At 34.8% G+C, this 26,131-nt stretch overlaps 1 protein-coding gene across 5 annotated transcripts in view; it reads left to right on the top strand.

The window, feature by feature from the left end:
- The window catches only part of ROBO1 (roundabout guidance receptor 1), a 1,191,260-nt gene that overhangs the window by 1,038,546 nt on the left and 126,583 nt on the right, over positions 1-26,131 (top strand). For all 5 annotated transcript variants that reach the window (XM_030939682.1, XM_010368545.2, XM_010368544.2 and 2 more), the window contains one exon: positions 11,005-11,162. In XM_030939682.1, the coding sequence (XP_030795542.1) occupies positions 11,005-11,162 (158 nt within the window). The remainder of the gene's footprint in view (positions 1-11,004; positions 11,163-26,131) is intronic.

Raw genomic sequence — 26,131 nt, 5'->3', positions numbered from 1 at the left:
CGCCTGTAATCCCAGCACTTTGGGAGGCCGAGACGGGCGGATCACGAGGTCAGGAGATCGAGACCATCCTGGCTAACACGGTGAAACCCCGTCTCTACTAAAAAATACAAAAAAAAACTAGCCGGGTGAGGTGGTGGGCCCCTGTAGTCCCAGCTACTCAGGAGGCTGAGGCAGGAGAATGGTGTAAATCCGGGAGGCGGAGCTTGCAGTGAGCTGAGATCCGGCCACTGCACTCCAGCCTGGGCGACAGAGCGAGACTCCGTCTCAAAAAAAAAAAAAAAAAAAAAAAAAAAGAAAACACTCTAGTGTTTTTCAGGCACTTAAAAAATATGTGTGTCTTTATGAAAATAAAAGATGAAAACATCTGTTTCAGGATGTAATCCTGTGTGTTCAGTCACTCATCGTGCAACCTTGAGTCCTTTCATCACCTATGTGTCCTCATTTGCAATTGCGAGTGGGAGTGGAAGTAGGGAAGGTTGTACTAAGATTATTTAAAGTTATGATTCTCAGCCAGGCGCAGTGGCTCATGCCTTTAATCCCACCACTTTGGGAGGCCGAGGCGGGTGGATCACCTGAGATCAGGAGTTCGAGACCAGCCTGGCCAACATTGCGAAACCCTGTCTCTACTAAAAGTACAAAAATTAGCTGGGTGTGATGGTGCTTGCCTGTAATCCCAGCTACTTGGGAGGCTGAGGCAGGAGAATCGGTTAAACCCAGGAGGCGGAGGTCGCCGTGAGTCGAGACTGTGGATTGTGCTGCTGCACTTCAGCCTGGGTGACAAGAGTGAAACTGTCTAAAATAAAATAAAATAAAATAAAAAAGTTCTGATTGTATATGAGCTGTTATTCGCATTATGTTGTTGTTGTTTACTAGTGACTTTTGAGCCTTTTCTTCAGGACCACTAGACCTGAACTCTTCTGCAGGATAGCCCCAGGTGGAAAAGTAAAATAGTATCTCCTTTATTTGTTTTGCATATTAGACTTTTATCTAAAATTTCAATTAAACGAAGCATGCTATGAAATACACACACACACACACACACACACAAAGGAGAGAGAAAAACACATTCTGAAATAAGTGACCTGAAAGCAGACTTTGTCTTGTTTATCTTATTAGCTACCATCACCAAATATAGTGTGTTGCACTTTTATGGAATGAATGATTAAGTGAGTCACAAATAAAATCCATAAGATTTTTGGGATTCAGTATAATTCCAGGAATTTTACATATGCTTTACATATGTGCAAGTGAAATGCAATGAACTTTTTGTGTATTCTAATTGTATAATAATTTTTAATATGCTATTAGTTCTTGTGTCCTTAAATATTGATATATCATATCCTTTAATATGTTATTGATTTTATTGTTATTGATTTAATATGTTATTGAACTTAATTTATGGCAGTCCTTGGAAATGCCCCATGTTTTGAGTTATTTTCATTCTCCAATCAAAATTACTGAGTGTTTTTGTTTTGTTTTGTTTTTACCATAATTTGGTGTTTAGTGTTACCATCACAGTATATCAGTGACTAGTGGTCATATATGTCACATATCTGTATTATGCATACATATACATATATAATCCACACATGTTGTATATAACATTTATAAACTTAGAATGTGTCAGATGTATTTGAGTTTTTCAGTTAAAAATACATTATGTGGATCAAACTAGATTAAAATTAGTCATCACCAAAATTAAAGTATGAATTCATTGATCAAGGAATATTATCAGTTAGCAAATAAGATTTTAAATATGGTAGCATATAGATCAAAATAGCTCAAAATCCATCTTGTGTTAAATATCAAGGGGGTGAATTTAAAGCCATAATATTTTTTAACCAATGAAACAATTTTCATATCAGACTCTATACTCTCAAACCATGTTTTAAATTTTTTTTTTTTTTTTTTTGAGACGGAGTCTGGCTCTGTTGCCCAGGCTGGAGTGAGTGGCCGGATCTCAGCTCACTGCAAGCCCCGCCTCCCGGGTTTAGGCCATTCTCTGCCACCTCGCCCGGCTAGTTTTTTTTGTATTTTTTAGTAGAGACGGGGTTTCACCGTGTTAGCCAGGATGGTCTCGATCTCCTGACCTCGTGATCTGCCCGTCTCGGCCTCCCAAAGTGCTGAGATTACAGGCTTGAGCCACCGCGCCCGGCCTAAATTTTTTAAAAAATAAGGATATCTTATGTGTTCTTGTTCTTCCTCATAGAAGGATTTACTTATATGTTGTCCACCTGTTCTCCTGTACCTTGAAAATGGCATGATCAGTTACTCAGATCAGAAGCCTGGGTGTTATTATTGATGTTTTTCTCTGTCAACTTCAGCCCCTCAGTAAATCATTTTGATTTTTACCAACAAAATGTACCTCCAATCTGTCACTGTTGTGTCAAATCTGATATCATAATAATGGTATAAAACCATCACCATTTTACCTGTAATTACTTCAATAGCCTTCTAATTGGTCTCTACACTTCCTTTTTTGTTTGTTTATTTTTCCCAAACAGGGTCTGGCTCTATTGCTCAGGCTGCAGTGCAGTAGTGCAATCATATCTCAAAGTAGCCTCAATCTCCCAGGCTCAAGCGATCCTCCTACCTCAGTGTCCCCACTAGCTGGAACCACTGGCGAGCACCACCATGCCTGGCTAATTTTGTAAATTTTGATTTTTGTAGAGATAGTGCCTCACTATGTTTCCCAGGTGGGTCTCCAACCCCTGGGCTCAGGCCATCCTCCAGCATCTGCCTCCCAAAATGCTGGGATTATGGGCATGAGCCACCACACCCGGCCTAAATATCCCTTCTTACTTCCCTCTCCATTTCATTCACAGAGCGGCTAGAATGAACATTTAAGTATGAGATTTCATTATACCACTATTTTGCTTAATACTGCAGTGGCTTCTCCTTGGAATTAAAATAAAAGCTTACTCTTGGTCATGGCTGCTGTGCATAGCAAATCTGGTCCCTGTCGTCCCTACCAAGCTTGTCTTGTTTTGCTCTCCACCGGTCCCACTACACGGCATCCACGATGTTTACAGTGTGCCAGGATTTGTCTTCACCTGAAGTATTTCCTCTGCCTGCAATGCACCTCCCTAGGATAAGTTTTACTCATTACTCAAGCCTCACCTTAACTGTTACTTCCTTACTATTCCCTCACCTCCAATCTAAATTATGTTTCTTATTGTTCTCCCACATCCCTTTCTTTCATGACATGTATCACAATTATAGTTGTATATGTATGTAGGTGTTTATTTGAATATATGTGTCTACCTCCCTATACCTCAAGCACTACCACTATAGAACTCCTGCCAATGCAAGCCACTATTTAAAATCTACTACTTAGCATATTGGAAAGTGTAGTAAACATTTACTGGATACCTCCTATGTCTTGGATGTTGTCCTGGGCACTGGAAATACTAGAGGATAATCACAAATTCCCTGTTCTCATGGAACTGACCTTCAGATACAAAGAGCCAGGCAATAAATACAGAAGCATATTTCTTTGATTGAGAACTCTTGCTGCAAGGCGCTACATGAAAAGTTGGATTTTACAAAAGAAAGAATGCATGCCTGTCTTGCCCTAATCAGGGTCCCGTAGCTCAGATATCCTCATTTTGTCTGTGTTTTTTTAACCCTGCCAGGCTACTCCTGGGTGTGACTTTTGTTCTGGCACTTTAAAACCCTCATCAATGGCATTCTTTGTCCCCCTTTCCATTTGTACTGGCAGCTGAGAAATTTGGCAATTCCTTACGTAGTGACTAATAGCAATACTTCTTTGCAGATGTAATGCACCATATAAATGGCAAGTCCTGTATAAACATTAAATAATTAGCTTTCATAATAACCCTATCAAGATAGAGTATAAAACTCTGTTTTTTTGTGGAAATAACTGAGTCATTGTGAATGTACCTGTTAAAATCACAGAATGGTGAAAGAATCTGTGTTGATTCTGACATTCTAGACTTCTGTTTTCTGATTCATAAATAAACATTTATTACTGTATAAAATGATGTCCTGTAAATAGTGAACTTTTAAAATAAATCTAATTTATAGGTTATTTTAAAGTGTATAAAAGGCAAACATACAGTAAGTTACTGACTTTTAAGTTAGAACATATGATTTTAGCCATTTGACTTACTTTGGTGATACATTTTAAAATGATCTATCAGACTTTCAAGTCTGCTGAATATTAACTATTTAAATGTTGATTCTAATGAGAACACATGGACACAGGGAGGGGAACAACACATATGAGGGCAGTCGGGGGTGGAGAAGGGAAAGGGGAAGGAGAGCATTAGGACACATAGCTAATGCATGTGGGGCTTAAAACCTAGATGTCAGGTCGATAGGTGCAGCCAACCACCATGGCACATGTATACCTATGTAACAAACCTACACATTCTGCACTTGTATCCCGGAACTTAAAGTCAAATTAAAAAAAAAAAAGAAGTTGATCCTTACTGATGTACACTTTTCTCTGGAACACATTACAAATTTTAACTGAAACTTACTATGCCACACTTACCTTCTCTTTGTCCTGAAGACTTAGTGCTGCTGGAATGAGCACTAGGCAGTGTTTTGCACAGTGGTACAGGAAGTGCCATTATGGTGTTTATATTTATGCAAAATGTGAATGTGGTTTAAGCTGGAACCCAATCTGGATGTAATTCTAACAATTAAAAGACCAGGGACAACATGGCCCCATTTCTACAGCCCAGCAGAATACAGAAACATACAACTGTATTTAAGTTAGCTTGCTTCTCCATCATACACTATATAAATAAACAATTTGCTAGTAATTGTTTTTATTCTCGTAATTCTTCTCATTCTATTTGCAATGCCTTGTATTCATTCACATTAGGTTGTTGTTATCATATAATGTTGAGTGATATTTGTCATCCATCTGCTATGTCAGGTTTTCAGAATGTATAATTTTTGAATAAAAGTACTCCTTTTCTCGGTTAGAACATAAGAGGTTTGTCAAATCTTCAAAAGTGCTTCTACCAGCATATTTTCTTCCACGGTCTTAAGCAAAGCATAATTTAAGGTTTAAAAACAAAGTTGCATGATATAAGAAAAATACAAGTAGAAGATGACATAATTATTGTAGAATATTCCTAGATATATTCAGTGTCAAATTTTAAAAATTAAATGGAAAACTTTATATAGAATTGATGTTCACATACATCTTTTTTAGAAACAAATTCCTTAGCTTTAGAAGATGGTGTTCTAAGATGGATAATACTTGATGGAATATTATTTTACTTGTTATTCTTTTAGTTTTCCTCCTCAATGGGTTATCTTTATGTACGTTCATCCTTTTGTTGGAATCTTTTTTAAAGTTTGGAATTATTTCAGAAATATTAAGGATTTTTTCACACATTTGTACAAAGAACAGCACTTTGTTCTTCTGGGCAATGCTGTCAGCTAAAAAGTAGGAATGCAAACAGTTATAGAAAACTTTATGGTATGCTTTCTGATCCAGCCTTCAAAATATATCTCTTAATTCAAAATAACCTGCAATAAGACCCTATGGTATTACTCTTTCCCAAAAAGGTGAATATTAATGTTTTTTGACAGACGTCAGCATTTTACATATACTTCACTGCAAGGAATATACAAGAGTTATAGCATACCTGCCAGACACAAAGTATGTGCTCAGTGCAGATGTGTTAAATGAAAGAATGATAGTTATTTTTATATTAAATTACACTTATTTACATCAGCATGAAGTTGGTGTTCAGACAGGGAAGTAGGAGTATCATAAAAGTAAGTAATATTATCTGTACTCAAAATTAAAGACTAGGTATGTGAGTAGTAATTTTGAGAACAATTAAAATGTTACATGGCAACAGAAACAGGTTGTTACTGAGCATTTGTAGAGTTGTCTTTATTTACCTCTTCTTTATTTTCTCCTCCAATATACCTTATTTTTTCAGGGTTTCATTTTATTTTTTTTCCTAGTTGACAAGAGGTTACTATTTGCTGCAAGTGGAAAAAAATAAATCCCAGGACTGCAGAATATCTTCCCCTATTTTTCCCAAGATACCCACTTGTAATTAAATTGCCCATATTTAATTAAAATGCTTATTAATATACAACTTTTTCAATCATTTTGTGGTTGAAATAGGGGAAACATTGATAAAAACGAGCACGTCATATGTATCATGAATAATGAAATCTAATTCTCAATATTTTTCTGAAAATGTGGTGTCCTCTTCCAAGAAAAAAAATCTGAAGAAACACAGGAATGCAGAATATATTCAAAGATAGCCATATGATTATCAGGAGGGAAATTTCTCACTTATGTTACAATAGACTGAGTCTGAAATGTTAATTATGTCATGATACTTGTGTATTTAGAATTATGAACACTGTATTAAGACCAGATAGGCAGGTAACTTGGTAGAGAAGTGTTCTTTATGTACTGGAGATCTGTATTCTAGCTTGGGTACGAAGTCCTACAAATTCCTCATCTGCAAATCAAAACCAATACATTCCTTTTATCATAGACTTGTTATGAGTATTAAATGAGTTGTTACTTACTGAGATTCCTTACACAGTAAATGTTCAATTAGCATCAGCCATTGCTAACATCATTATTATGTTGCTGACATTATTATTATTATTATTATTTGTGTGGCATGCTCCTCTCTCCCTGAGGAGCCTTAATTTATTAATTTCTAAAGCAAAAAAGTGCAGATCACACATCTGACAGGCCCCTAACCGCACTGAGATTCTATGATTCATGAAGGTAAAGGCATTGTATGTAGTTCACAAATATTCACAATTAGTTGTTCACACTGAACTTGAGAACTTGAGCCTACCAAGACTGGATAGTGGTGAGACTTTAGGGCAGTGATGCACAATTACCATACGTCAAGCCTTTTGCAATAATAAAGTGAATTTATTGGAGATACAATGGTCTAGATAGAAACAGTTGCATTTTTACAGCATAATAGTGACATGGTTAACAAAGAAACAAAAAAACACTTCATTGGGAATCAGGATGCCTGGGTTTTCTTCTGGTCCCCTTCTCATAAATAACACAAGCAAAGCTTCCTGGGACTTGGTTGCCTCTGTTTATGGGATTGATTATATGTTGTCAAAGACTTCTGCCCATTCTGTAATGTTATGTTTCAGTTCTAAAATTTCCTACAATGCACTTAAAGACTGTTTTGCAAGTGTTAAAGTCCCCATATTACTTGGAACACTTTCCGTTTAACTTTTTTTATTCTTTGCTTCCTGTCTTAATATTACCCACATAAGTTGCAAAGACACCACTGAATGTTAGAATTCCTTTCTGAAATGATGTTTACTTAGTTTGAGAATTGTGTTAAAATTGATGTAAAGTTTTCAAAAAGTAGGTGATTATATGTTTTGTTATGTTTTGTACAATTAGTGAACTTCTTTTTTTTTTTGAGAGGGAGTCTCGCCCATCGGCTGGAGTGAGCGGCGCCATCTTGGCTCCTACAAGCTCCGCCCCCCGGGTTCCCGCCATTCTCCTGCCTCCGCCTCCCGAGGAGCTGGGACCACAGGCGCCGCCACCTCGCGCGGCTCATTTTTTGTGTTTTTAGTAGAGACGGGGTTTCACCGTGTTAGCCAGGATGGTCTCGATCTCCTGACCTCGTGATCCGCCCGCCTCGGCCTCCCAAAGGGCTGGGATTACAGGCGTGAGCCACCGTGCCTGGCCCAGTGAACCATTTTTTTTTTTTTTTTTTTAAGAAAAAAACCTTCTAGGATTCAAATATTCAATGAAGCGTATGTTTTCACTAATTTAATAGAATGGAAAAAAGGGAAATGCCATTCAGTTAAATTATATGTACAAAACTGTATACATAAAATGAGACTACACAAATATGAAATAAATACTATATATAATATTAGGGGGAACTCTGGTTTAATACCTTTTTAGGTGATATCTACTTGGATACACTATGTATGCTATTTGCTCTTTTCAAATTATTAGACCTTTTTGACAATTCCAAATTAAAATTTTCACGTTTCAAATCAAGAAACATTAAAAATGTATATACTTTGGTTAATAGAAATGTTAAAGGAGAAAAGGAGAAGCTTGTCAAAAGATCTGTATCTGGGATGTATATGGATGCTTTTGGTTTTTCTGCCAAAACGCTGTGATTCATTTGAATTTGATTTTTATTGTGGTGACTTAAATATACACATGAATTTTGAAAACTAGACAATTTAACTAAAAGTTTCATATAGTTTTATAATGTGATACCATATTATTTTTCCCCAAAAGGAAATCTTTGGGATAAGTATAAGAGAGAAAACTTAGTTTTAGAAGAGAGAAGAAAAATGTTAAATTCATAACTTTATGCAGAATTGCCCATAGTCATAGGCAATGCTAAAGTTTTATGCTTCACAGCTGCAAAAATAATTACATGAGCATTACTAAGCAACAATTTTTAATGGATTACATTTTGTTAGTTTTTCATTATATATTGTAAAAGGCCAAATAACATAATAAATGTTAAAAAGAAAAAAACTTGATTTATCTGACTTAGACCTTTGATATTTCTGCAAGACATTTTATCATTCATTGGTTTATTTGATAAATGATTCGGTATGTAAATAAGATATAGCATTACCAAACTGGTTTTAAGTTTGCCACATAGAAAAATTGTGCATATTGTTTACTTTTATTTGAAAAGTACTTTACTTTTGGGTGTTTCAAAGGTGTGAACCTTTTCAGAGGTGTTATCATTGATTAATAATGTGATCCAGCAAAGGCACATACTGCCTGTCAAGGTCAATCCGTTTGCCTTTTCTACAAGCCTTACATTTTATTTGTGTTACATTCTTAACACCTACTAATAATATAAGCTTATAAATAGTGAAAGTCTTTATACTCTGTTCTTTTATTACGTGGTAACAGTAGCTGGAGTTTTCAGTTTAACAATGTTTACCTTTGTGTCTATATATTTTATTAATAGTGAATAGTTTTGAAGTTAGAATTTAAACAGTTTGGTGCAGTCAGATTTATTTTGGTTTTCCTTTTACTGTTTTTTCCAAAGATAAGAAAAAAAAAAGTCTTCTCTTTGAAGCAGTAGTTTCCAAATATTAACATAGTCATGCTATGCCCAAGTTGTCTTCATATTCAGATTTTTAAAATGGGGATTTTTTTTCATGGATTTGATAATTTACCCAAATGTATGCATCTACTTGGTTGGAATTGAGGAAGGACAGATTTTAAAAAGCAAGAGAAAAATATAGGTTTTCATAAGCCCCTAAACTTGTCTGAGGTTTTGAAACCAAAGTTTAAGAGTGATTTTTTGAAAGAACGGTTAGATCATAAGTTTTTTACATGGTAGTACTTCATCCATGACAGCACTTTTAAATGCCAGTGGAATGGAAAGACATCCATTCCAGTACAAAATTATAGTAATAAATATTAAATTCAAATATTCATTTAAAAATTCAATAGGATTTATTTATTTATTTGAGACAGTTTCGCTCTTGTTGCTCAGGCTGTAGTGCAATGGCACCATCTCAGCTCACCGCAACCGCCACCTCCTGGGTTCTAGCGATTCTCCTGCCTCAGCCTCCTGAGTAGCCGGGATTACAGGTGTGCACCACCACACCCGACTAATTTTATAATTTTGGTAGAGACTGGGTTTTTCCATGTTGGTCAGGCTGGTCTCGAACTCCCGACCTTAGGTAATCCTCTTGCCTAGGCCTCCCAAAGTTCTGGGATTAGAGGCGTAAGCCACCACACCCAGCCCAATTCAATAGGTTTTAAAAGATAAATAACATTTATCAATCCAAATCTATGCACTTAACATACTAATAAACATTTTCAGTACCATGTTAAATTAGGTTACCAAAATGGTTGACATTCTATTACACGTTAGATCAAGGAAAGCAGGGTGGAGGAACTATCACTATTTATTGGACTTTGTACTGAAGTGTATGTATCTTCATCCCTCTTTTGTGAGAAGGGAAGCAAAAGTCTTAAATAGTATGTTCAAGATTGCATGTCTTGAACATACTATTTAGAGTTGTATTTAAGACTAACATGCCAAATAATTCATGATTTCTTGATGTTATCAAGACACTGGGACAATTTTACTGTATGAACTATTTTTGGAATATGTATTTGGTTTCTAACAGTTACAAAATACTGCTTGTTTTACAGTATGTTAATATTATATTAGTAGCCAGTTGAGATTATGATAGTGAATTGTACAATTTACAATAGTGAATTTATAATAGTGCATTATTTCTTCCTCCACAATATGGGACTAATGTTAGTAGTACAAGTAGAATTAATAGTATTTCTCATTCTGAATAGGTTAAGGATTAAATGAGATAATATACACACAAAAAACAACAAAAACATAGAATATAAAAGTAGTGCTGTTGGTAGCACTGTTGTTATCCATATTGGTGCCTTCTAACATTCTCAGTAATCATGGAAAAACACAATGAGTTTCAATGTCGTGGCTTTGTAGATATGTCTAAAGTTTTTATAATGAGCATATTTAAATTACAATGATTATGTAACCTTATACATTAATTTTATATATGTATAAAATATCACTCAATTAAATTCATGCTTGGAAGTACCTTAATTTTTTTCTTTTAATATTTAGCTTTGCATGTATATGTAATTCATTTAATTATAGAAAGCATTATCCTGTGGTGTCACATCGATAAAAGGAGGATTCAGTTGTATTCGTTAGCACATGGCTGAGAAAAATGTAGGCAGCAGGCAGAAGAGAAATGCAAGTTAAAGATGAGCCGAATGCTAACTGTGAGAACGCTAAACAGCGGAGAACATCAGATTATCCCTCCTATGTATGTTTAAGGCCAAATATCTTTATTAAATTGCAGATATCTGTAAGTAGATACAGATTCTTAAAGCTGTATTGCAAGAGCTATTAGTAGGAGTTTATTATAATTATAATAAATGTCTCCTGCAGAAGTTCAGAGATTAGGACTGTATATATCACTTTTGAGTATAATGATTTAATCTTGTTCCTACAGTACTTCGGGATGACTTCAGACAAAACCCTTCGGATGTCATGGTTGCAGTAGGAGAGCCTGCAGTAATGGAATGCCAGCCTCCACGAGGCCATCCTGAGCCCACCATTTCGTGGAAGAAAGATGGCTCTCCACTCGATGATAAAGATGAAAGAATAACTGTGAGTATTGAATTCAACAGCAGAGGGCATTGGTAGGTCTAACTGTGTGTATCTTTACCAAAGAAAAAAGAGAAAAATGAAGTAGATTATTTTAAATAAAGGCTTGTATCAGCTCCCATATTCAGTTTTTCTTTTTAAAAAAATATATTTCAATTCTTTCTGTGTTGATGTGAAAATAAGTGAGGAAAATTCATGGTGTTTAGAGATCAGTAAAAGAAAAACTGTAATTCCTGTTTTAATGTCTCAGAGTTAACACTTTTATGTATGACTTAATTATTATCATAACTCAGGGCTCATAAAATTTCCATGTGTTATAGTAAAAATTATTTATTAAAGAATATCTGTTTTTAGTATGTTTCCAGAAGGCCTCTTAAACCACTTAAAGATGTTTTTATGTTTTTTTCTCATTTTTATATGTTTTTCTGTTCTATAGAGTTCAATATTGTTTCTGAAAAATAAAATCTTATTTTCAAAGGTGGTTAATGAAGAATTTATCTCAATATAAAATGAAGTCATGTGATGAGATTATTGGATTTCAAATGCCTGCTCTGATGTAAGAAATTATATGTGATTTGTATGACGTCAAGATGCGTTTTCTTCTTGACAGCAGTGATTCTCTATGACTTCCTTGCTTGTTTTGTCTTGGAAGGTGTTGACTAAAGCCCCTCAGTCACCAAGCCCTCATTGATTTTGTGGTTGCTCAATATTTCCCTTTACAATTGTCTTTGTTCAGCATGCACTGATATCTGTCCATTGTGAATTCGCTGGTCAAGATTTAAAGTTCCCTAGGAGAATGTATGTGTGAGGAAAAGGTCACTGCTGAAGATGTACAAGAGCAAAGTTATAATGCAAACCACACAAACCTAATTAGTAGTTGCTCTGTTTCTGAGCAACTGGTTAGTAGATTCGCTTGGAAAAAATTAACAGTGAGAAAAGTAGAGAAAGTTGTGTGAGACAAAGTTTTAGGTACCTTGAAAGAAAATTAAGCATTTTTTTCATGTAAATCTGAATGAGAATGAGTCTCCCAAAGGATTTCTATAATTCTTGGGGCTGGTGTGAGGATGATCTGGTTCTGCTTATCAGAGGTGCTGCAGAGTCACATGATAAAAGGAACTATATGTGGAAACGTTGGTTTTTGGAAATGAAGTCAAGAAACACCAGGCAAGGAATAGAGTGAAGAAACAAATTCTTCTCTTGTTAGCGATAACAGATTCCTTTTGGATTCATGTACAATGAAGATAAGAATACTTTGCCCTTAAAAATATATTCTGGATCATTTAATGACCATTATCTATAATTCCCCTTTCCCTTCCTTACTGATTCAAACACATTAAAACCATTATTATCCCTGACTTTCCCTCATGCCTTTCCTGATAACCTATTCGTGTTTAATACAAGTTAATGACAAAATTCTTTTTTTATTTATTTAATTTTATTTTTTTGAGACGGAATCTTGCTCTGTCACCAGGCTGGAGTGCAGTGGCACAGTCTCACCTCACTGCAAGCTCTGCCTCCTGGGTTCAAGCGATTTTCCTGCCTTAACCTCCTAAGTAGCTGGGATTATAGGCGTGCACCACCACACCCAGCTAATTTTTGTATTTTTAATAGAGATGAGGTTTCACCATGTTGGCCAGGATGGTTTCAACCTCCTGACCTCGTGATATGCCGGCCTTGACCTCCCAAAGTGCTGGGATTACAGGCATGAGCCACCACACCTGGCTGACAAAATTCTTAGCCCTGGAGATGCAACTTGATCAAAACTCAGTGAGTGTTCTACTGAAGCTTACATTTTATGAGCGTGTATACAGATAAAACCAAATAAATAAGTGTAATACACAGTAAAACTATAATAAATCCTACAAAAATAGAGAAAGGATATACAGACAAAAACCAAAATAAATAAGTATAACGTACAGTAAGTTAAACTATAATAAATCCTATAAACAGAGAGAAGAGTATACAGACAAAAACCAAAATAAATAGGTGTAACATACAGTAAGTTAAACTATAGTGAGTCCTATTAAAAATTGTGAAGAGGTAGATGAACTCATTAGGGTTCAGGTGAGATTGAAATTTTAAAGAGGCTGATTAGAGAAAATGCCTCACATAAAATACCTCAAAAAATTGATGGGATGAACTCTACAAGTGTCTGCAAGAAGGGTATTGTAGGCAGAAAAAACATTAAATACAAAACCCTAAGGTGGGGTATACCTAACGCATTCACTGAAGAGTGAAAAGTCAGTGTGGGTGGAACAGAATGAGTAAAGATTGATAGGAGATACTATCAGGGAGATAGCCTTTTTAAAAAGGCTGTGAATTTAATAATTGTCCAACTGTGTAGGCTCTTACAGGTGTTGTAGATAGTTTGGCTTTTCTTCTAAGTAAGCTGGGAAGCCTCTGCTCTCCTGAGAGCACACTGAAACGTGGCGATGATAGAGACAGGGAGAACCATTGAGAGCTCTCAGGGTAATCCGGGTAAGAGACAAATGGTGGTTTGAACCAGGCTGGTAGGATGGGGAGGTAGTGAGGAGTGGCTAGATTCTGGATATATTACAAAGCAATAGCCAACAGAATTTGCTAACAGACCGGATGTGTTTGTGAGCGAAAGACAAAAGTCAAGGACCTCCTAATTAATTGGTCTGCACAACTGAAATGGTGTAGATGCCATTAACGGAGATGCCATAGATTGTAGGAGAAAATTTGGGGTGGGAAGGTATCAGGAGCTTAGTTTTCGACATGGTAATTTTGAAATGCTTATTGGATGTCCAACTATAATTGTCAAATAGGCAGTTGGATACATGAGTCAGGAATTCAGAATTGAGGTTGAGGTCGGAGAAAAAATTAAATTGTGGTAGACATACAAGTACTCATTACTATACAGTTCTCGTATCCTTCTGGGCAGATGAAACACTCTACTTCCCAGCTTTTTTGCTGTCCGGCAGACCTGTTTGACTTTTTCAGCTTCGTGGGTTGTGCGTGAACATTAAAGAAATTAAATACTAGTGGTTTAAATACTCCAGTACTCTCTTCACCACTCTGCAACCAAGCAAGCTACTGGTTTTATTTAGGTAGTGCAACTGCAACATGGAAGACACCCTGAGAGCCTGAGCCCCTGAGTTATGTGTACAACATTCTACCCCACACCTCTGTCTTCTCAAGATGGACATGTAAAATGAATGAGAAATAAATCTTTTGTTGATTAAGTCACTGAGGATATTTTAGCACATACAGCATAGCCTTTCCTGATGAATACGGGAGTCATCAGTGCTTATATATTATTTAAAAACAGGAGACTGCAGTCACCAAGGGAATGATTGCAGATAGAAAGGAAAAGCAGTCCAATGCTTAGTTCTCACATAAAAGAGGCAGAAAGAGCAGTGGAAACTGAGAGGGAGTAGTCACACTGAGAAAGGAGGAAAATTAGAAGGGCCGCCAAGTAAAGACGGTTTGAAGGAGGTGTTGGTGACTACCAGTTACAGCTGGTAGATGGAGTAATAATGAAGATTAAGAATTCACCACTGGATTAAACAACTCGGTGAGCAATCATGAATGACCTTGACAAGAGCCATTTCGGGGGAGTGGTGGGGGTTAAAACCTCATTGAACTTTTCAAGACAGACTGGAAAGATCAAAACTAGACCCAGAGCGTAGACGACTCTTTTTGTCGTGTTCCATACTCTAGATAAAAAATAATGATGGTTGTAGTCTTGCATTTTGAAAGATCTCAGTTAATTTTAAAGGTTGTATTCTGTGGGTATGCTTGTCTGTGTGTTAATTTTTTTGTGACATTCACAGTTTAAAATCACTATAATAAATTTGATTTTTAAAAATTCTTGGAACTCCCTGATTTATCATATAGTGAACTAGATGACATTTTATTGTTTATGCCAAAATGTTTAATTTATTTTAGAATCTTCATTTACTTTTGCTGTCTAAGGGGATGCTGTCCTCTAATTAAAGAGCACCAGTTCCCCCACACCATCAGTAGCTTCTAGTTAATGTAAGAACCACCTACAATAAGGAATCAGTTTAAAGTTGTAAAAACCTATGACTGTGAAATGATGCCAAGATGTTAATATATAAATAACTTTTAAATCATTTACATGCCGCCAAAATGATGATCCATGATGGTGTTCCATATGCTAGGAAGTTGTAACATCTGAAACTTTTACTATTTCTAAGACCATCTGTGTGTTTTGTATAAATTATGACTGTGGAACTGATAAAACACTGGAGGTAAAAAGCACATTTATACATTTGGGAAAAGGAATACATTAAAAATCAGCAGTTTGGGTTCAAAATCACTGATCTTATGTAAATCGTAATTGTTTTTGTTTTATTTTCTTCCTTTAGGCAAAACTGAAATTGAATAATTAAAACAAAAACTTAGAACATAAACAGAATACGTGACATTATTTCAAGTTCTTTTTTTCAATAGTGAAAATAAATTCTTAAAAGATGTTGGTTATTAGCCATTGTACATGATTCTTCTTTCCTAAGCCTTGTATTCAAATGAGTGTCTTCATCTCTATTGTTAATGTACTTTGCCAAATGTGCTGAGTGCAGATGAACAGAAGATTAAAGCACATAATATCATTATGAAAGACAATTGAAGATTGCATGCTTATTGCTACGGTTTTGGTTATAGGAATTTCTAGAGTTCTTTAATGTGGTGGCTTTCTTTGTTGAAGATTTAAAGCACACCTCTCCCAGCTGTGAGAACAAAGACACACCCTACAAAAAGGGGAAATATGTAGTTGAATTATAGCTGCACCTGTGTTTTTTTTTTTAAGTTCTTAATTCATTTCTTCTTACATTGACCTGGATTCTGAGCCAAATTTTAGATCCAGGATGATTATAAACCATGAATATATAAATAACATTTTCTTATTGTCTTACATGATAGGAGAATTTCTTAGAACTTTTTTGGCACATGTTTCTTAGAATCATTTGAAAGAGGCCTTAAATGATGTTTGTCTCTAGTGTTCTTTGTTTTCTAGACATGCGTATTTATATTTAGAGTTAGAAATTAAAGTAGTTTAATTGGTAGGCTAGATTAAATTGATTTACTTCATGTGTTTGAGACTTAATCATATCCATCTTGTTAATAAATGAAATTTTCTTACAAAGATAAATTGGAGGACTAAAGTGCTCTTTTGGATGTCTTTGAAAATACCTCACAAAAAGTGATTTTTAAAAATTTCACTACTTTTTAGAAATACTGCATTTAAGTTCAAGATATTTTATTAGGGTGGAAAAAAGAAAATGTTAAGATTGGGAAAAAGTTAGCACCAAGTATTGAAAAAATAATTATTTCGTTCAGTCTAAAAACTGAAATTGCCTTCTACATTAAGGAAAAAGTTAAAACATTTAAAGTAGACGTCACAAATATTTTCCTAGATTGTTTGTTTAAAATTTTGCCATTTATTCTATATTTGTTTTCTTAGACAATTTTGTTATTTTTATCTCAGCAAAAAGGTGAGTTTGTTATAAATTAGCACAGTTTCTTTGGGTCACAGACAGTTGCGCCAAGTTCCAGGCATCAGTTTCCCATACTTTGTATTGGATTTCTGTAAAATGAACCTGGTGGGAGCTGCAGGAATTGCAGGCATAGAGATGAAATTGCTGATCTCTTATGGAGGATGGCTTATAAATAAAACTTATGTAATTGACTGTTATAAGCATAAACACAAATGTGTTTATGAAATAAAATATTAAGGTATTTAATAGTACCTAGGTGATAACTGATGAGACAAAAGCAACTGTATAGTTTATCTTAATATCTATTAAAATAAGATCATAAATTAATACCGTTATACTAACAGAAAATGATACTTTTATGTATTTATATGAGATCTGCTAATTGACAAGTAGGAATTAAACCTTTTGTTTTAGATTAGTAAATGAATATTTACAGAAACAATAATAAATTTTCAATATCTGCTACATAATATACATGATATGTTTATTGAATGTTACAAGGTAGTTATTTAAGGCCTTGTATTTAGCTCTTCTGCATAACTGTGTCATGAAAGTCTATTGAAAAAAAGTTCCTTTTGTCGGGCACGGTGGCTCATGCATGTAATCTCAGCACTTTGGGAGGGCAAGGCAGGCAGATCACTTGAGGTTGGGAGTTCAAGACCAGCCTGACCAACATGGAGAAACCCCGTCTCTACTAAAAATACAAAAAAATTAGCCAGGCATGGTGGCACATGCCATAATCCCAGCTACTTGGGAAGCTGAGGCAGTGCAGTCTCTTGAACCTGGGAGGCAGAGGGTGCAGTGAACCGAGATCGCGCCATTGCACTCCAGCCTGGGCAACAAGAGTGAAACTCCATCCCAAAAAAAAAAGAAAAAAGAAAAAAGTTCCTTTTTAATCTGAAAAATTGTAAATAAAGATTATTTACATTTATTTATTTAAATTTTATTTTATTAAATGTAATTTAAATAAATGTCAATTTTTAGAGATAATATAGCTATTGAATATTAAGAACTTGCTCTGTATTATATGCTTTATATAATCTCATTTTATCCACATGAAAACCCAATGCCTAAGCTATTTTCTTTACATTAGGGTATGCTTATACTTGTCAATTTAGTCTTACAAAGAAGATGAAGAACGAGGAGATGATGATGATAGCACTTGCTATGTGCCAGGTTGTATTATAAGCACTTTGTGTATATTCACCCATTTAATCCTGGCAACAATCTTGTCAGATACATACTAAACTTCTGCTAATGCAGTTGCTACATCTAAATTGGCTGGTGGGGAAAGAGAGGGCAACCAAGGGGTCACTTCCATTTTTTTCATTCATAACATTTTTATAGGGTCCTATAGATTCTGCAACATATATAACAACTCTGCTATGCTATCAGTGCAAATTTTGACTCAGGACGATAGTATCTCTTAATTTCCATTATGAAGTACTATTTTTAATATTCAAGGATTTGGAGAGATTAGTTCACAGAATGGAAGTTGTGGTGGTCTTGAAACTGGGGTTTGGCATGTTCAAGAACTAGTCCATATTATGTTCAGTATTGAAATCTATAACATTAAAAAGGTTTTTAAATTTGAAAGGTTGAGTAGGTTCATAAAAGATGGCCACAGAAATGGTCAAATATGGCCAAATATTATAGCTCTGACAACCTAAAGTTATTTATTCTGAAGACTAGAAGTCTTACCTAAAAAGAGATTAGAGGTTATTTAAAGAAAACAATTAACTGTCATCATTTGGCATTTACCAAAAGAAGGATTTATATTGAAGAGGATATTATAAATCAGTAAATCATTCAACTGAATATGCTTTGTAGTTATCAGTCCAAATTGTGAATTAGCCAGGTTCTAATATCATTAGCTGCACAGATTTCAAAAGTTATTGCTGAAAAAAGTAAGCAATTATGAGATGTTACATAACAAATGAAAAATTGCATTAAATAAAATATTATTAATATAGTGTCTGGGGAATTTTGTGTAGATATAATAAAGTACAGTAAAAACTAACACATTAACACCACAGTATAAATATTAAGCTCTGCCTAGCCTCAATTCTGAAATTTCAGAATTATTTTCTTCATGATAACCTTTGTCAATCATTTATCCTGAATTGTTTCATTTTATTAAGAAGAGGAGCTTAAAAAGTCATTGTTTCATGCTTCAAATTCTTAGCTGGTATGAGCCTTTGTGACTTAAGCATTTTTGAATGGCTTATATTATTCCTTGAGATAAGTTATGCTGACTTGTTTATTCTTTCTACTGTCCTCACAGTAGCATGTCACAAATATTCTCTGTGTCTACCATTGTTTTTACTTGATTGAAAAAATAATGTAGATGATGGGGAAAGAATTTGTTTATAAGATATTTATTTTCATCAAAGCCATTATCCAATCAGTAACTGTTTTTTTCACTTCATCTATTTATTGCATAACTGAATTAAGATTTTATCCATTCTTCTTTGCAAAATGTAGAAAAAAAATTTACAGCATCAGTATGCTTTAGTATGATGAACAAGTACATTTAGTAGCTTTTTCTTAAGATTTTTACCTTACATAGGAAAACTAGCCATTCTGTTTTGCCCAGGATAGTCCTGGTGTTAGAAATGAGAATTCTATTCCCAGGAAATCCCTCAGGTCTGGGAAAATGGGGATAGTTGGTCACTGTAATCCTAGAAGGTTTAAATGAATTGTTTTGTGTATGAGTGACATTGAATAGCAAATCACATTTATATAAGGTAAGTAAAAAATAGCTAAAATATATAGAAGGGTTTTATCTGTATCATTTCTTTCAAAAGCAAGTTAAAGATTTGAAAATTCATAATGAAGGTCGGAGAACAACTTAGTTATGCAGTAAAAAACAAAACAAAGCCAAAAAACCAAAAATAACTATGTAACACTTCCCATTCCCATGCTGACGAGGTAAAATTATTAGAATGGAGTGTGTCATCAGGTCTTTTCCCAGTCCTTCTCTGCTTCCTGTGTGTCTTTGTAGGCTTCTTTGATTTCCATTGTTGGTGTGATATTTTGGTAAAAAGCAGCTGACTCACATCCCATCCAAATCCCCAGTGCCCTTCAGATCCTTCACAAATTTGGCATTCAGCCCACTCCTTGCCAATTGCTTCCTTTCCCCCCAATTCCCACATGTCTCCTTCCTACGCCATCTGCTTCTCCTCCCTTCCTTCGATTAGTGCTTTCGTCTGCTCTTCCAATTTCTTTCATTGTTCAATGTCTTTTGCTTCCTCTTCCCCTCCTCTCCCCCAGAGGAAATTAACATACTTAATACAGCTGATGTCATAAAGCCCCTTTTCCCTGAGAAGTTAAATTTGTGTTTCTGCAAAATAAATATATAGCTCTGTTGTGTGAAGGTCAAAGGAAACCTGAGCAGTAAACTAGAAATAGATTTTTTTTTCGGGTTCATCTTACATAAAGTGTCAATGCACGTCATGTATTCTACTTATTTTCCAAAATAAATTTTCTATTTGGGATTTAAATATGTTAAGTCAACACAACTTTATTATACCAGTAATTGGATTGAATATATGACTTAAAAATAATTGTTTCCTGTCTATCTTAATTTTCATATTTAATCACTGAAACGCTGGGGATTAGTAGAACAAAGCGTAGGCTCGGGCATTATAAGACCACATTATAATTTTGGGTTTCAACACCTATTAAATGTATGATCTTATGGAAGACATTTGATCTCTATAAATTTCATCGTTTCCATCTGTGAAATGAATTATCTAATCGTACGTAGATTAGTTCAATGTGTCGTTGAGGGAATTCAGCGAGAAAATGCATGTTAAATGTCATTGTAAATGGTGACACACTTAATACACATTAGTAATGGTGTTCTCTTTATGATTGTTGTTAGTCTACCAATTTGAACTCTGAATATGTTTAGTCATCTAAATCTTGATGGAAAAGGAAAATCCAAAACTACTCATGCCATAACAATCCCAATTTTCTTCAAGAAGCAAGATGATGATATAAATGTATGGGAACAAAGATCCAGCTTTCTATCTCCTCTGCACGTATTTCTATCTATATCTGATTCACAACTGTGAGAATTTTCAGTTGCCACAGAATCACTAGGAGTGTTTTGGGTGAACATTATGAGTAAGTAGTGTTTAGACTAACACTGAAATTAAGAAACTGATTCAAGTTCTATGTATACCTTTATTGGGCAATGCTATCATCAACTGCTTATTCCACAGGAGAATTCTGTCCTAGTGCCCTAAAGGTATCCACTGTGTGTAATGAATCAGCTTCTTTCCCATGCATCTAGAACAGTTCTCGTTATGTATTATCCTTAGGGGAATTGAGAAATTATGTGATTCAGATGCAAAGTACTGGTTGAGAAAGGCTGGTTCCTCTTCGCAAGGAACATCCTGAAACTTCCCATACACTTGCAATTTTATTTAAATAATTACACGTAGAGTCATCATGTTTGGACCCTGAAACTAGAAAAAAGAAAGCCAAGTATTTCACACCTACCTGTGAAGTCCAAGCACTCTTTTGAAAGGATTGCAATAAGCATTCTCTGTTCTAGTACATAAATTAGTTTAGATGACAATGCAATTAAAAAGATAATTTCAGTGAGCATTTGGTTGTTGCTCTGTCTTTTCACTATTCATATGTTACATGTGCATTTGAAAGCTTGCATGCCAACAGCTTGGTGTACCAATTTATGAGAGTCATGGCATGTGGTTTTCTATCTGTAATGTTCTGTTCCTACACCCCCTTTGTCTAACACATTCATTTTTCAGGTCTCAAAGACAACTTCTTCAGAGAAGCCATCAGCAAAATCCCACCCAAATACCCACACTAGATTTCTTCTTCCTATGATCTGTTCCTTTTCCTTTTACCAAGTGCTTCTCTTATAATCTATTCTAAATTATGATTTATATATTACTTATCTAATATACATAAGACATGAAAGGCTACCTGTATTCCTCATGTCTGTCTTGTGGTCGAAGCTCAATACATATTTCTTGAGAAGGTATTAAATGAATGAAATATAAGTCAGAAATTTGTCTTTTAGGATACTCAGGAATGAAAAGTTGCTAATTTTGAATTTATGTGATTTTGTTAATTTTATTTCCACATATAATTACGTATTTCTTATCTTACTCTCCTGTAAAATGGGAAGAGGGTATCATCCACACCATTTCTTTTTTCTAAAGCATGATATTTTATTGGCTTAAAAATAGGAGATACTACACAAGTTAATTCTGTGAGTAAAGACATTGCTATCAGTGTGACACACTGATATAGAATCTTAGAGATGGAGCAGAGTTGAGAGATTGTGAATAGGCAAGGTCCTTGTTTTCAGGGACAACAGGCCAAGCCCATTGATTTACCCTGAGTCACATAATGGCTTGGTGTAGAGTCTCCCATCATAAGAGTTCTTCCTGGGATTTTTCCCATGACAGACTAGACCTGATCAACCCATCTAAAACGACACTCAAATTTGATTATGATATATCTTAACAAAAAACTCAACAACAAAGGGTTTTCATGGATTTATTTCATATAGTTTTTCCATTTGTTTTGTGTTCTAAATTCAGTATTTCCTATCTTGTTAACAGCATTGAAAGTAGTATTTTAAATATATAGGGTTTAGTAAATTTCCCTGCTTATTTATCCATTAGGTACGGGGACGGCCTTATGTTGATTTGATTAATATTTTGTACATTCTGCATATTATTGCGAACATATAGAAATTGATCTTAAATGACTGAATATCAGAGGTTGTCACACAATCTCATTCAAAACAGAAAATAAATTGCAGCAATTTCAATAGTAAGTTAAGCTTAATCTGTGACCATCTTGGGAAAGGTCTGTTATATCCAAAGCACGTTTTTTGAAACTGTCCTAACAACCAAACCTTAGTCAAGTCCTTTAATTGTTGAAAATATTCAGACAATGATATCTTGTTTGCCTGTTTAATAGGATCATTCTGAGAATCAAACCACAGTAGTCAAAAGTGTTCTGAGGACTGTTGATGGCAGCCTCATTATAAAGCATTATTTTAAGTTCTCCTGTCTTGATTTTCAGTTCCTGTTCATTCTACACTCAATTTAATAACTTGGAAAGGTGAAAGATGTTTAACTTCAAAAATTAAAGCAAACCTTTTGAATTAGATATTTCATGGATCATAAAACCAAACACCTGTAAAACTGTAGTATATCCTGTTTTGGTCAATGTATAGGTTTACATCAATATATGAGTCTCAATATGTAAGATATATACCTTTATGGGCTTTATAATGTATAATCTACATGCCCATTTTTGTCCAGGTCCTTTGAAACACCTACTTGTTATTCCTTATAAAGTTCTTTTAACTTTATGTAAACTGACTCCAGGACCATAGAGGGGTGAAGTATATTTAGATGCAGAAGAAAGGCATTGGACAGCAAAGATTGCCAAACAAAATATTTTCTAGTTCAACAGATAATCTTTGATGACTTTGGGAAACAATATACTGTATATTTTCAAGTTTCATCTAAGTACTATAATGAACTTACATATGAATTAAAGTCCTCAGTTTTGATATCATACAATGTTGATATGCTATCCTGCTTTGACTGTTGCATACTGTTTGTTAGTATTCTCTTAAATCTCCTGAGATGATTCTGGAGTTTTTGTTTTTCCAAATAGGTTTTCTAAAAAACAAGTCTTTTGGTTTTATTTGTTTGTTTGAGACAGGATATCTCTCTGTCGCCCAGGCTGGAGTGCTGTGGTGTGAACATGGCTCACTGCAGCCTCAATCTCCTGGGCTCAGGTGATCCTCCCCCTTCAGCCATGTGAGTAACTGAGACTACAGGTATGTGCAGCCATATCCAGCTATTTTTTTGTGTGTGTGGAGATGGGGTCTCACTGTGTTGCCAAGGTTGGTTTTCTAAAGGGCTGGGATTATGGGCATGAGTCAGCACACTCAGACCCAAAACAGTTTTGGATACTTTTCCAAAAGTTAGTTCCACCCACATGTTAGTTTCAGTCAAAGTAACATTACATGACATAGAGGACTGCCTCACCAAGTATGCCTATGCTGCCTTCCACATGGAATTCCGCCAACTCTTGAAAATCACTGAGACGAAACCTGATATGGTTGCATGCTGCTAGTTAGCATCCATGATCTGTTAGTCAGAATAGACCTTCCAGAAAGCAGAAAGTGTCTCAGAAATTGGAATAATCAGCCAAAAAGAAAGTTGTACCTCATAATTAAAAATAATACCATATATTAAGCAGAAGTACTATATTAAAATGATACAAAATGAACACACATGGTCAGATAACAAACCTGCAATAGAAATTTCGGATTAGGTTGCCACCCCAGCATAGAAAGCAGACTGCAAATGTTGTTTCTTCTCTTACTTTTTTCTTAAAACATATGCTTACACAAGCAGCTACAGTTTCTTCAGTTTCCAAGCACTTTGATATATCTGATCAGACCATTAAATATCTCCCAATAGCCAAGGACTAGTGGGATTTTGCTACTGTCAGGGAGCACTTTGTTTAATTATAGGTTAAAGTAGTTTGCCAAATTAAAGGCCCAATCTTTTGTGGGTTCATGGATGATGTCCTAAATAGTTTATTTAATTCTCAGTGTTCCATTTATCAGATGAAATATTTCTCTAAAATATAGTTTTAGAATTTATCTTAAAGAATTGTTTATACATTTTATCTTTAATTTGGACAAATATTTACATATCAATACTTTTTAGTAAATTCTCTATTTTTAAAAAGTTGACTTTTCTAATTGCTTATAATCTTTCTGATTGCTTATTATAGTATGGACTGCATGTTTTTCTTTCTATTGACATCAAGCAAAGTGAATTGTAATCTTTAAAAAAAAAAAGTAGTACATTCAAAAGGGCATTTGATTTTACAAGATATTGTGAACAATATCCTTTCCTTAAAACAGGGTTCAAAATGCAAAAATCAAAGACATTTTCTTAAGCCTTTTAGTTTTCAATTATTTTTAATCTGATCACTTTACAGGGGATTGAGATTTCCTTTTCATTATTTATAATTGGTGATGATTGGCATTATTTCTTCATCTTGCCCACATTATCACTTTTATTTAAATATTCTCTCTCAAAGAATAATTCTAAGTTTTATGATGAGGCTAGTATCTCCTCAATCTAATGCTGATTCTGCAATTCTTTTGTTTAAAGGTTAGTTACTTTAACCAAACAGCTCTTGGTAACATCTGACCACTGCGGTTTTTATCTCCTTAAGACCAAGGAATTTGATAATATGATAAATTGTACACTTGTAAAATAGTCTGTTGTGCATTAACAAAATTACTACCAGATGGTACAGGTTTACTCTTCTTAAATCTTACAAATCGAGGTGATCACAAAGCTTTAAAGGCCTATTGTATTAGAAGCAGGCTTTTGCTTAAGTCACCTTTAAGAGCATCATACTGTATGGGAACATTTCAAAAGCAGTTGAGCTGAATCTGTATAATACTGGCTGAAAATAATGTAAATTTGTCTCTTTGAGGAGATAGAGTACAATTTACTAAGGAATCCATGATCTCTTATTCCTCAGTCTTTTCACATGCATGGTGTCACTCTTCTCTCACCTCGATATATCACATCACTGTATTGTTCCATGCATCATGCGTATAAAAGATCATGCCACACTTCTCCATCTTTATTAGGGAAGCTTATAAATATTCTGTTTAACCTTTAAACATTCATAATAATAAGCACATGTTTGCATGGCAACAGGAGAGCCATTCTTCTGCATAGAAATGCATGTGGGATATTTACCTTACAACATTAGTCCTACAGACAACACATGCAAATATGAAATGTAAACATGCACATTTTTTTTTTTTCTGCTGACAATTACATGGACTAATGACCATTAGGTTGGATGTCCAGATTGGTCAGGTGCTGGAAGGAGGAACTTCAATTTAATGTGCTCAGGGAGGTCCATGGAGAGCAGCTATTCATTCTTCCAACCATTCAGTTTGAGGATCTATACATTTAAAAAATACTGTGAATTTGTAGTTTATGGCGTGGGAAGCAAAAAAAATGTAAGCCGTTGTTCTCTGTCTCAAAGAAAGCCCTCTGTAGAAGCTTTATGTTGGATCTCTGTAGAATGACCTGCAGTGCACTTACCAAATGATCTGGAGCAACTTTTGATATTCGCAGAGCCTTAATTTTCTCATCCAAAATGTTGGAAAATACACCTTCTGAGAATGTTTTCAACGTTAAAAATGATGCATGTAACAGTGCTATGTACGTAGCTGGTGTTGGTATATCACAGTTCTCATTAATTAAAACAATAGCAATAATACAGATTGTTGCTTAAATACACTGGCACATTTATTAAATTTACCAGATTCACTGATGCATTTTTTTGTATACTTGCAGAAAGAACTGTCAAAGGCATTTTACACATAGAACATAATTTTTTTCAGATGTTAGGCTTTTGCAATTCTTAAGTTCTTTAAAA

Source organism: Rhinopithecus roxellana, chromosome 1 (assembly GCF_007565055.1).
Source record: "Rhinopithecus roxellana isolate Shanxi Qingling chromosome 1, ASM756505v1, whole genome shotgun sequence".
Taxonomy (NCBI): domain Eukaryota; kingdom Metazoa; phylum Chordata; class Mammalia; order Primates; family Cercopithecidae; genus Rhinopithecus; species Rhinopithecus roxellana.
The sequence above is the reverse complement of the archived record's forward strand: the minus strand, read 5'-3'. Positions and strand labels throughout refer to the sequence as shown.